The following is a 12,549-nucleotide window of genomic DNA, read 5'->3' as shown; positions in this document are numbered from 1 at the left end:
ACCATCTGTTCATGATGCTGGCCATTAAAAATTTAATTATGAGAAAACATTCATGGTGTACTGGTGGTAAAAACAGATCGTAAAAACTTTTATAAGTACAAAAAAAGGAAGGGAGTAGGTAAAGTAGACGTTGGTCCCTTAGAGGCAGATTCAGGAGAAATCATCATGAGGAATGAGGAAATGGCAGAGGCATTGAACAAATATTTTTGTCTGTCTTCACAGTAGAAGACACAAGTTCCATACCAAAATGGGCAGTAATCTAGGGGCTAAAAAAAGTGAGGAAATTAAGGATATTGATATCAGTCAAGAAAAAGTATTGGAGAAACTTGAGGGACTAAAATCTGACAAGTCCCCAGGACCAGATGGCCTACATCCTAAGGTTCTAAAAGGGATAGCTGCAGAGATAGTGGATGCGCTGGCTATGATTTTCCAGAATTCCTTAGATTCAGGAATGATCTTGTCGGATTGAAAGTTGGCAAATGTTGCGCCGGGTTTCAAGAAAGGAGGTAGAGAGAAAACAGGGAACTACAGGCCAGTTAGACTTGGGAAGATGCTGGAAACTATTATTAAGGAAGTCTTAACATTGCACTTGGGAAAGCATAGTATGATTAGAACAAGTCAGCATGGTTTTATGAAAGGGTGATCCTGTTTGACAAATTTATTAGAATTTTTTTGAGGATGTAACTAGTAGATGTAGTATACCCGGATTTTCAAAAGGCATTCAGTAAGGTGCCACATAAAAGATTAATAGGCAAGATAAGGGCTCATGGTTTTGGGGGTGATATATTAACATGGATAGAGGATTGGTTAACAAACAGGAAGCAGAGAGTGGGCACAAATGGGGCATTTTCAAGTTGGCAGGCAGTGAATAGTGGGGTGCTGCAAGGATCAGTGCTGGGGCCTCAGCTATTCACACTCTATATTAATGACTTTGATGAAGAGACAGAGTAATGTATCTAAGTTTGCTGATGATACAAAGTTCGGTAGAAAGGCAAGCTGCAGGGAGGATGTAGAGAGGCTGCAAAGAGATATAGACAGGTTAAGTGAGTGGGCAACAAGATGGAAAATGGAGTATAATGTAGTAAATAAATAATGTATAATGTATAAAGTTGTTCTCTTTGGTCATAAAAATAGAAAAGCAGAATATTTTTTAAAAGGTGTGAAACTGGTAAGTGTTGATGTTCAGAGAGACTTGGGGGTACTTACTGTAACAGGGTTTTGTTTTTAAACACACTGTTTTGAGCTCCCCCTTGGTGAATCCTTGTTCACCACTTTCCAATTATAAGGCAAAGAAATGAGCATAAACAGGCTTTCTTAGGTTTAAAAAAGAAAAGTGAAATTTATTAAAACTTAAACTCTAATACAGTTAACGCCTACGGATACACACCTCACCCCACGCTAGCATGCATATGCGATATGCACATGCAAATAGACAGAAAAGAGCAGGAGAAAAATAAAATGGAGGTTTGAGGCAGTCTCTGAAGGGGGTTTCTTGTTACTGTTTCTGTGTTTCCAGCTCACCGTAGAATCTTTGATTATAGACAGATCTTACTTTTCATTAAACTTTGTTCACGTAGGAGACTTTTCTCGCTTTGAGTTCACGTGTCTTCAATGGGTCTTCTGTTCCGTGAGAAAGAAATGGGAGCAGACGGGAGAGAGGTGTTCTCAGTCCAGGAGCAAACAACTTTCTGAGTTTTAACCCTGTGGCCAGTTCAAATTCAAAAAACTCCAACAGTCAGTTAATCATGTGACTAAACTGGTCTGACCACGTCTGTTTGTGTATTCGTCCATCTTAGTAGTTAACCTGGAATGCTTCAACGTCTGGTATCAAAAGTCTATTGTGGATTAAATTGGAGCAGGCAGTGGCCGCTTTGTCCGTTCCAAGTACTGTCTGTTACTATGCAAACATCTTTCCAGTCAGGGGCTTGGCAATTCTTTGCGATAGGCCCTCTTTTCTTCCCAGCCACAATTTTAAGTTTTAAATTTCATATGGTGAAATAATGTGTCCCTCAGTCTTGGCAAGTGGTGGGGGGGGGGGGGGGAGTGGTGCGGGGGGCTTGCCTGACACTGTCAAGATAAGGAAAATTCCCAAACTATACATTCTTAATCAAGGATAAATAAAGTTCTATTTGCAGCATCTACAAAGCAAAGATCTAGTAATTTATATTTGTTACCAAAATTGGTGAGATTTATAACATTACATTAAATGTAGTTTATTTCCAGTTTCCTCTCCTTTATTCACTCATTTCTCTTCTGAAGGCCCCAGACTTAACACAAACGTTGGGCACTTTCCAGAAACTCGTCCAAGTGATCAGTCTTTATTTGTTCGCCCAGATAGTGAGTATTGGCAGGCCATTCTATCTTGGAGTGTATCAGAGTTAAATCTAATCCTAAACAAACTCAAAAGGTCTCGCAGATTGGATTAAAGGGAGGCTGCGCTGGTGACTAAAAACTTGGCTAATTGTTTGTTATGGTGTAGCAGTGTGGGAGGCAGGGGATAAGCCGGGGGCAGCAAAGGTCCAAACTTTACTTGTGAGGTCTGGGAAGGACTCAGGCCATTAGCCTACGAAAAAAAACTAGACAAGAGTCTTCGCTTAATGATCAGGCAGTTACTGGCCTAAATGAAGAAAATGGATAACACAGGTTCGAATTCCCTTCCAAGCACCAAATTCCTTTGTAGCAGTCATGGTGACATTTCGATACCTGCTAACTCCTGATTTGTCAGTAAACGCAAGGCTGCATTTGGAGCTTGCATTGCCAAAAAAACGTAGCCCGACTCTTCGGCGGGAAATGCGAACGGAAAGGAAAACCCACGAACCTTCGCGAGATTACAACATGTTGCGTCACAAAAGCTGCGGCGTGCGTCAGCAGTAGGTGTGTGTCGCGAGCGGTCCGCGTGCAGAGACAGTTGGGCTTCCACTATGGCGGCAAAGTGGGAATGGGGGGGGACGGGTGGATAGTAAGATTTCGTTTAACGCTGTAGTTTATTAATGGACGTTGATAAATAACGCATAAATGTTACGAAGGGAAACAGTCTCTTTACGTCCTCGGTTTTGAGACTGTTGGAGACTCGATGTTAGCGAAAAGCCAAACAAAACTCAACAGGTTTACTAGGGCAGGTGAGAAGTTGCTGCGTTATCTTAATCCGTGCTCGTGGCTGTTGACTGTAAAATTGTGCTTCATTATATACACTGATCATTGAACAAAAGTCGTATATAACGTTTCTGTGATTTACAATATTCAGATGACTTCAGTATCTTAACCTTTGCAAATATTTAGCTGAACATTTTTTTAAAAGATTGGTTGAAATATTATTGAATCTTCTGCATGTTGATTCCATGCTTGAGTCCCTACGTTTGGACGAGTTCTGTATGTGGTGAAACTGTCCAGCAACCTGTGTGCCTGTTTCTGGGACTTCATACTGACTTTCTAACCTTGCCCTTTTTAATTGAACACATTTTCGTGAGCAACGTTTTTTACATTCCGAATTACAGGGATGAACATAAAGTTTTGAATTTTCGAGATATAATCGCCACAGTCTTGTGATTCATCCTATTTTAAGTTTATTAGTTCCTGCATTTTCAAACTTTTTTTTCGTTTTCTACCCCAATTTACTTCTTTCTCATTGATTTAATAATCGGAGTCTTGCCTACCTTTTGTTTCTAATTCACCTTCTTTAAGTGTCATTTCCATATACCACAATAGGGCCTGAACAGAATTCAAAGAAATGTATATTTAAGAATGCATACAAGAGTAGATTGATTTCCCTTGACATATCTAAGAGCAAAATACTGTGGATACTGGAAATCTGAAATCAAAACAGAAAATGCTGCAATGCACTCAGTGGGTCTGGCAATGTTTGTGGGGCGAAAAACAGAGTTAACGTTTCAAGTCCATGAAACCCTACGTGGTGCCTCTGGCAATTTTCATGCTTGACAAAGAAATCGGATAGCCATGACCTGCAAAAGCTTTAAAACACTAAACAATTTTTATGATTCATGCCTCATGACAAAATGTGTTTTGAAAGCAACTTTTAAACTTTATTGAAAAATATAGGTAATGCTGAGTAAAATTTAAGACTTTTATGTGACTATTCTATGAATTACAAAAATATTGTAGAATTTCTGAGAAACATTAATACAAGTATTTCTAACCCAGAAACACACTCCTTTGCATTGAGGAAACATTAACAGAAATATTCTTGAAAGAAGATAAGATTGACTGGGGGATGGAAGGAGTTTGTCTCCAGAATAACAAATAAACTCAGGGATGCCTGAATAAAAGTAATTAGACATTAAAAAAGGTTCTTAACATAAGAAAAAAAAAAATGTACTTCCTAACTTTTGGCCCTTCACGTTGGAGTGTGTGGGCCTGCTAACAACAGGGCCAATTCCTCTCCCTTGTGATGCCAGGCAGGTGGTGTACGCTCCTGTTGCATGGATCTGAACCTGCCTGTATTTCTGGTTTCAGATCCTTTATATAGGCCAATCTGTCCTGGCTCAATCCCTCAGACAGAGCATGCCTGCAGTTACCAGAGTGTGGCCTCCACATCCTGTTCCTGGCCTAGAAAAAACCATGAGACTGGATCCTTTACTACTCACATCATTCTTATTCTCCAATTGGAGAGTGCGCAGAGGGCCTAAGGCAACAACTTCTTGGCATCCTGAATTTGCAGTACTTGGCTACGCCTTGTATTATTGCATTCGTCTTTACTGTTTCTTTTGTAAATGCATTGGGCGGCGCAGTGGTTAGCACCACAGCCTCACAGCACCAGCGACCCGGGTTCAGTTCTGGGTACTGCCTGTGCGGAGTTTGCATGTTCTCCCTGTGACCGTGTGGGTTTCTGCCGGGTGCTCTGGTTTCCTCCCACAGCCAAAGACTTGTAGGTTGATGGGGCAATTTACAATGGCCAATTTACCTTAGTGTAGGTAGGTGGGGTAGGAGAATGGTGGGGATGTGGTAGGGAATATGGGGTTAATGTAGGATTAGTATAAACGGGTGGTTGTTGGTCAGCACAGACTTGGTGGGCTGAAGGGCCTGTTTCAGTGCTGTATCTCTAAAAAAAAAAATAAAATAGAAGTAGGTCTCTGAAAACATCTTTTGTGGATTTACAACATTGTATGGGTAATTAACTGTGAGTAATGATGAGCATTTGTACAGAACTGTTTTTTCTGGGTTTCTTATAAATTGTATGTAAACAAATTTGATCTAAATTCTCAACTGATTGTTATTGTTTTGAATCATGATCTTATATTTACAATGTTTGGAGTGATCTGATTGGGTGATTCTTGTTTCATTGGTAGCTGTTACTACCTGCCCAATTTTGATTTGTAGTGATTCATTTTTGTTCTTGGATGCTGTTTTTGGTTAGTACATTGCAATCCTCTTCAGTTGTGTTTTGTTGCTATTTTATTAATATTAAATTTATCCGATTAGGTGCAAATTTTGATAGAAAGGTGTGGATGTAGCCTGGGTTGGTTAATTTGACAGGGATGTGGAAACATGCACTGATGTATTGTTTTACTACGTTTACTATCTGATTTTTGCTGCATTGCTTATTGTGGGTCAGGGATATGATTTAGTATATGGCATAATTTCCATATTATCGGGACTGATTTATAGTGACTAAATAAGTCAAATTGTGTTTTGGCACTAAGATCTTTATTGGTGGGTGTTTTGTAGAGCAAATTGTATGATTTTCAGTTTTTTTTAAAAAACTAACACTACGTACCTCACTCCAATCTGGTACATGCTGTGCACCATCTTGCTGTGTATCCTGGGCTTTGAAAAGAATGCTGAAAATTAAATAGATTTTAAAAAAAAATAAAGGCCACTAATTTGTAGTTTTCTTGAAAATGTAGACCAGAATTGTGGAATCCACTATAATCTATAACATACTGGTCTTCAACTTGCTGCAATGGCAATTATTGGCAGCGAACTGCATAATTTGAACCTTTTGTGCTCCTGAATCCTCCATTGGTGAATTTATGCTATAATTTGCCAGTAAAATTTAACAGCTAGATTTTGTGGGTTAGCGATGAAGTAATGGTGCTCATTGCTGTCCTCAAAACCATTGTTCATAAAGATCTAGCGATCTCTGGTGTGGATTTCCCCTTTCCTCACAGTTTTAATCTGGTTTCAAGTCAAGGGGATTGTCAGGGGTCCAGCAGCAGTGATGTCAACAAGCAAGATAAGTAGCCTGTCACATTGAAGTGTTCTCATAGACAGCAAACCAGGAAGTTAAAGCATTGATTATTCTTCACTGTTACATTTCCAAATAGCAAAATAAATGAATGTGAAGATAAAATAATTTTAAGTTGATATTTTAAGATGTGCATTTTTTTAATCATGGAGAAATTTGACATTCCACGATTGTAAGATTAGCTTTTCTGGGCCATTGAGGATGTTTAGCTGTAATTGAGCTTGATACACCATTAAAAGCCTAGTTACGCCTTATTCAACAAGGTGCAATTTTCAACCTTTTTCTAGTGAGACTAACAGCATTAAAAATGGAAATTCTCATCAATTCACTGATTACACTCTTGGACCTCAATAGTGCGCCCCTCCCGGAGGAGTGTAGAATCACTGACAGCAACTTCTAGATTTCCACATTTACTTTGCGCATTTGTGGATTCCCAAAGTTGCTGTGGAGTTTTAGTGGAGTAATGGCAATGAACACTGACAGTTTCACTGTCATTACTACCATTAAATCCAGCCAATTAGAATATGCTGCAGCAAGCGTAGTGGCAGTTTGGGAGTGACGCATCATGTGGAAAGTTAAAAATTTATTTTGATGATTTTTGCAGGAATGACAATCTAGTTTTTCTTTGTTTAGTCTGTCAATAAACTGCTAAAAATATAAACTAGGATAAATCTTGCCAAAAGAACAAACACTCATCTGTAACACTCGCACTGTCACAAGGCAATGGCTGGGAACTGTGTATTTGATGAGTGCTGTACTTCACGCATGAGTGACATCTGAAAGTGATTTTGTTGCAGAATCAATATAGAAAAGTACCCTAAGAGGCAATTTCACAGTCTTTCTAGGGAGTTATCCTCATTGTCCAGGCCAATATTTATCCCTCCCTCAATCAACATCACAAAAAAAGATTATCTGGTCGTTATGACATTGCTGTTTGTGGGAGTTTGCTGTGTGCAAATTGACAACTGCGTTTCCTAAATTACAACATTGTAAAAGTGCTTTGGGACATCTGATCATCATGAATAGCACTATATAAATGCAAGCCTTTTTTTCCCCCTTCATTACTAACACTTTTCTCACTGGAAACAGAATAAAAGCCCATCATGATTTTGAACACCTCCACTGTGTTGTGTGACACTACCACTGTGATAAGTGGGATAGATTCAGAACAGATCAAGTAGCTCAAAACTGGACATCCATGAGGTGCTGTGGGCCATCAGCAGCATCAGAATTGCATTCCACTATGATCTAACAACATGACCTGCTATATCCCTCACTCTACCATTATCATCAAGCCATGAGACCAACCTTAGTTCAATGAGGAGTGCAGGAGAGCACGCCAGGAGCAGCACCAGGCATACCTAAAATTGAGATGGCAACCTGGTGAAGCTACAACATAGGACTACTAGCATGCTAAACAGTGGAAGCCGAATGCAATAGACAGGGCATAGTGACCCCACAACCAACGGATCAGATCCGAGCACTGCACTCCTGCCACATCCAGTTGTGAATGGTGGTCGACAATTAAACAACTAACGGGATGTCATGCACGGAAGGAGCCATGATAAAATAAACAATGAAATGGAAGAATTATGAATTTAAATAAGTAAACTTCTAAACAAAATCACGAGCGCAGGCATTTAAACACAGTAAAAATGGAGTAGCGGCCATGTGACCTCTCCTGGAAATCCACAAATCCGTCTGCAAGGACGAGGCTTGTTCACCTCATCTGAAGTAGCTCTGGGAGAACCCCTTTGAAATTGTAAGGAGCTATTGTATATTAATGATTCTGATCAACATGTATATTAGCAGAGGATGCTGGATACAGTGTGGTTCATAGCCAAACCAAGATGAATAATGTGTGAAGCAGCAGCATCATAACCGATCAAACATCAAATGATGGCCAAGGTTATCCTGGCCCATTATGTGCTCACAACAGGGGAGAGGGCCATGTGTCTCCTAACAGAAACCCCAGTGTAATAGATTTTGATCTTAAAAAGGTAGCTCTCTGGGGAAAGAGAGGGGAGATCCAGTTGACATCACAGCCTGCAAGAAGGATCCAGCAAGCACGAACCTTGCTGACCAAGAGCAGCCACAACAGCACAGACATCACAAAGTGACTTTGAGACTGACCATCTGTGAAGATTATAAAATACCCAAAACCTGTTTTGGGCTGGATTACAACTCTACAATACTTTCTCAAGTTCAAGACTGCGAATAATCAGGCCTGCAAGCTTTTGGGGGAAAAAAGACTTTTCGTCCTGAGAAGATTCAATAATCTGTAAACCATGAACACTTGCCTGACTTGGGACTTTAAACTACCTTTTTGTCTTTTTTTACCCTTTTCTCTCTATCTATTGTGTATGTAAATTCACATGGGGTTAGGGGTGATTTATTAGCTTGGATGGAGGATTGGCTAACCAACAGAAAAGAGAGTCGGGATAAATGGGTCCTTTTTTGGTTGGCAGGATGTAACTAGTGGGGTGCCACAGGGTTTGGTCCTCGGGCCCCGACTATTTACAATCTATATTAATGACTTGGATGCAGGGATAGAAGGTACTATAGCTATATTTGTAGATGACACTAAAATAGGTGGGATAGTAAGTTGCAATAAAGAAATAAGAAATTTACAAATGGATATGGATAGGTTAGGTGAATGGGCCAAAATTTGGCAGATAGAGTTTAACGTAGATAAGTGTGAGATTATCAGTTTTGGTCAGAATAATAGAAAGACAAATTATCTAAATGGAGAGAAACTTCAGAGTGCTTCGGTGCAGAGGGATCTGTGTGTCCACGTGCATGAAACGCAGAAAACTGGTATGCAGGTGCAGCAGGTAATAAGACAAATGGAATTTTGGCATTTGTTGCTAAAGGAATAGAGTATAAAAGTAGGGAAGTGTTGCTGTAACTGTACAAGATATTAGTGAGACCGCACCTGGAGTATTGAGTACAGTTTTGGTCCCCTTACTTGAGGAGGGATGTAGTTGCATTGCAGGCAGTTCAGAGGAGGTTCACTAGATTGATTCCAGAGAAGGGGGGGTTTGTCTTATGAAGAGAGATTGAGCAGTTTAGGCCTTTACTCTCTGGAGTTTAGAAGAATGAGAGGAAATCTAATTGAGGTATATAAGATGATTAAGGGGATTGACAAAGTAGATGTAGAGAGAATGTTTCCTCTGGTGGGGCAATCTAGAATGAGAGGTCATAGTTTTAGGATAAGGGGTAGCAGATTTAAAACAGAGATGAGGAGAAATTACTTCTCTCAATTGGTCGTGAGTGTGGAATTCACTACCCCAGAGTGCGGTGGATGCCGGGACATTGAGTAAATTTAAGGAGGAGATAGACAGATTTTTAATTAGTAAAGGGTCGAAGGGTTATGGAGAACGGGCAGGAAAGTGGAGTTGAGGCTGAGATGAGATCAGCCATGATCGTATTGAATGGCGGAGCAGGCTCGAGGGGCTGAATTGCTTACTCCTGCTCATAGTTCTTATGTTCCTATGTATGTGACGGTGAATGTGTGTGCGGGCGAGGTTGCGATCATTTCGGGATTTATTTTTTAAAAAATGGTTTTTCATAGGTAAAAATAAAACTGTCATTAGTCTGTGTTTTTGTTGACCCTAAAGACCCCCTGGTGAAAAGCATCGTTTTAACAAAATATGATTGTGGTCAATTGGGAGGTGAACAGTGAGAACCACCCACACCCCTTACTACCCTGTCCGTAACAGAGAGGAGGCTCCGCGCACATTCCCATCCTGAATGATTGGTGGAGCCCAGCACATGAGGGCGGCGCAGTGGTTAGGACCGCAGCCTAACAGCTCCAGCGACCCAGGTTCAATTCTGGGTACTGCCTGTGCGGAGTTTGCAAGTTCTCCCTGTGACCTTTTGGGTTTTCGCTGGGTGCTCCGGTTTCCTTCCACAGCCAAAGACTTGCAGATTGATAGGTAAATTGGCCATTATAAATTGCCCCTAGTATAGGTAGGTGGTAGGGGAAGGTGGGGATGGGGTAGGAATATGGGATTAATGTAGAATAAGTATAAATGGGTGGTTGATGGTTGGCACAGACTCGGTGGGCCGAAGGGCCTGTTTCAGTGCTGTATCTTTAAATTAAAAAATAAATAAATGAGCGCGAAAGACCAGGCTGAAGCGCTTGCAACCATCAGTGCCCAGAAGTGTCGAGTGGACAATCCATCTTGGTCTCCTCCTGAGGACCCTGGCATCACATAAGTGATACTTCAGCCAATTTGGTTTTGGTTCACTCCATGGAATATCAAGAATTGGCTGATCACATTAGATACAACAAAGGCTACTGGCTCTGACAACATCCCGCTGGAGTGTTGGAGACTTGTGCTCCAGAGCTAGCTGTGCCCCTAGCCAAGCTGTTCCAGTACAGCTACAACACTAGTATCAACCCAGCAATGTGGAAAATTGTCCAGATATGTCATGTTCACAAAAAGCAGGACAAATCCAATCTGGTCGGTTACTGCCCCATCTGTCTACTCTTAATCATCAGCAATGAGATGGGTGTCAGCAGTGCTATCAAGTGGCACTTATCAGAAATAACCTGCCCACTGATGTTCAGTTTGGGTTCTGCCAGAACCACTTAGTTCCAGACCTCAACACAGCTTTGGTCCAAATATTGACAAAAGAGCTGAATTCTAGGGGTGAGAGTGATTGTCCTTGACCTCAAGGCAGCCTTTGAGTGTGGCATCAATGATCCTGAGTAAAATTTGAAGTCAATGGAAATTGGGGGGAAAACTTTCCACTGGCTGGAGTCATAGGAAGATGGCTGTGGTTGTTGGAGGCCAATCATTTTGGGCCCTAGATTGCAGATGTTCCTCAGGGCAATCCTTGGCCCGACCATCTTCAGCTGCTTCATCGATGACCTTCCTTTCATCATAAGGTCAGAAGTGGGGATGTTTGTTGATGATTGCGGTGTTCAGTACCATTTGTGACTCCTCAGATACTGAAGCAACCCATACCTGCATGCAGCAAGACCTGGAGAACATTCAGGCTTGAACTGATGAGTGGCAAGTGACATTCACGCCACACAAGTGCCAGGCAATGACCATCTCCAACATGAGAGAATCAAACCATCTCCCCTTGACATTCAATGGCATGATCATTGCTGAATTCCCCAGCATCAACATCCTGGGGGGTTACCATTGACCAGAAACTTAACTGGATGAGCCACATATACCATGGCTACAAGAGCAGATCAGAAGCTGGCAATTCTGTTGGGAGTAACTCGCCTCTTGATTCTCCAAAGCCTGTCCACCATCTACAAGGCCCAAGTCAGGAGTCAATTGGAATACTCTGCACTTGCCTGAATGAGTGCAGCTCTAACACACACAAGAAGCTCGACACCATCCAGGATATAGCAACCCGCTTGATCAGCACCCCATTCATTCCCTTCACGACGGCGCACAGTGACAGCAGTGTATACCATCTACAAGATGTACTGTAGCAACTCGCCAAGGCTCCTTCAGTAACACCTTCTAAACGTGACCTCTACCACCTAGAAGGATGGGGGGTGGGGCGTGCGGGGTAGATGCATGGGAACATCATCTGCAAGTTCCCCTCCAACATGCACACCATTCTGACATGGAAGTATATCACCATTCGTTCACCATTGGGTCAAAATCTTGGCGCTCTACCTAACTGCACTGTGGGTGTAGCTACACCAAATGGACTGCAGTGATTTGAAGGCAGCTCACCACTGCCTTTGAGAGCAATTAAGAATGGACAATAAATGCTGGCCTTGCAAGCGACATGCTGCACTCTAAATAGAATTAGCCCAATTTCTCTCGTCTGCATAACTGAAGTCTCTTGTCCCTGGCACCATTCTAGTAAATCTCCTCTACACCCCCTCCAAAGTCTTTACTTGTTAAAGTGCAATGCTCAGAACTAGCCACCGTAATTCAACTGAGGCCTAACTATTGTTTTATAAAGTTTTAGCATAGCTTCCTTGCTTTTGCACTCTGTGCCTTTATTTATAAAGCCAATGATCCCATATACCTTTTACAACAGCCTTCTCAACTTTTCCTGACACCTTCAAAGACTTGTTGTGTATGTTCACCCCCACAAGTATGATACAAGTCTCCAGCAAATCCCAGTCCATTAACTGTGTTATGTACATTGCAGACTCTTGGGTGTTGCCATTTCATCATCCCACTAGGTAGCTTTTAGATAGAATGTTACATGATTAAGTGAGCAGCTAACAGCTGTCAAATCATGCATGAAGCTGCATTTCTACTACTGCTTCAGAAGCTGCAGTTCCCCACAGATGAGGCTTTAAAGTTGTCTGTGCTTTAACAGCCCCAGAATGGAGCCACTCTTAAAGCTTTCCTGCC

At 41.5% G+C, this 12,549-nt stretch overlaps 1 protein-coding gene across 10 annotated transcripts in view; it reads left to right on the top strand.

Moving 5' to 3' along the window:
- The first annotated feature begins 2,926 nt into the window (after nt 1-2,926).
- LOC137372521 (uncharacterized) overlaps nt 2,927-12,549 on the top strand; it is a 203,681-nt gene continuing 194,058 nt past the window's right edge. For all 10 annotated transcript variants that reach the window (XM_068036406.1, XM_068036403.1, XM_068036407.1 and 7 more), the window contains exon 1: nt 2,927-3,119. In XM_068036406.1, coding sequence (XP_067892507.1) covers nt 3,074-3,119 — 46 coding nt within the window. In that variant the 5' untranslated portion in view covers nt 2,927-3,073. The remainder of the gene's footprint in view (nt 3,120-12,549) is intronic.

The sequence above is a fragment of the Heterodontus francisci genome, chromosome 8 (assembly GCF_036365525.1).
Source record: "Heterodontus francisci isolate sHetFra1 chromosome 8, sHetFra1.hap1, whole genome shotgun sequence".
Classification (NCBI taxonomy): Eukaryota; Metazoa; Chordata; class Chondrichthyes; order Heterodontiformes; family Heterodontidae; genus Heterodontus; species Heterodontus francisci.
This window is presented reverse-complemented; position numbering and strand designations above follow the sequence as displayed.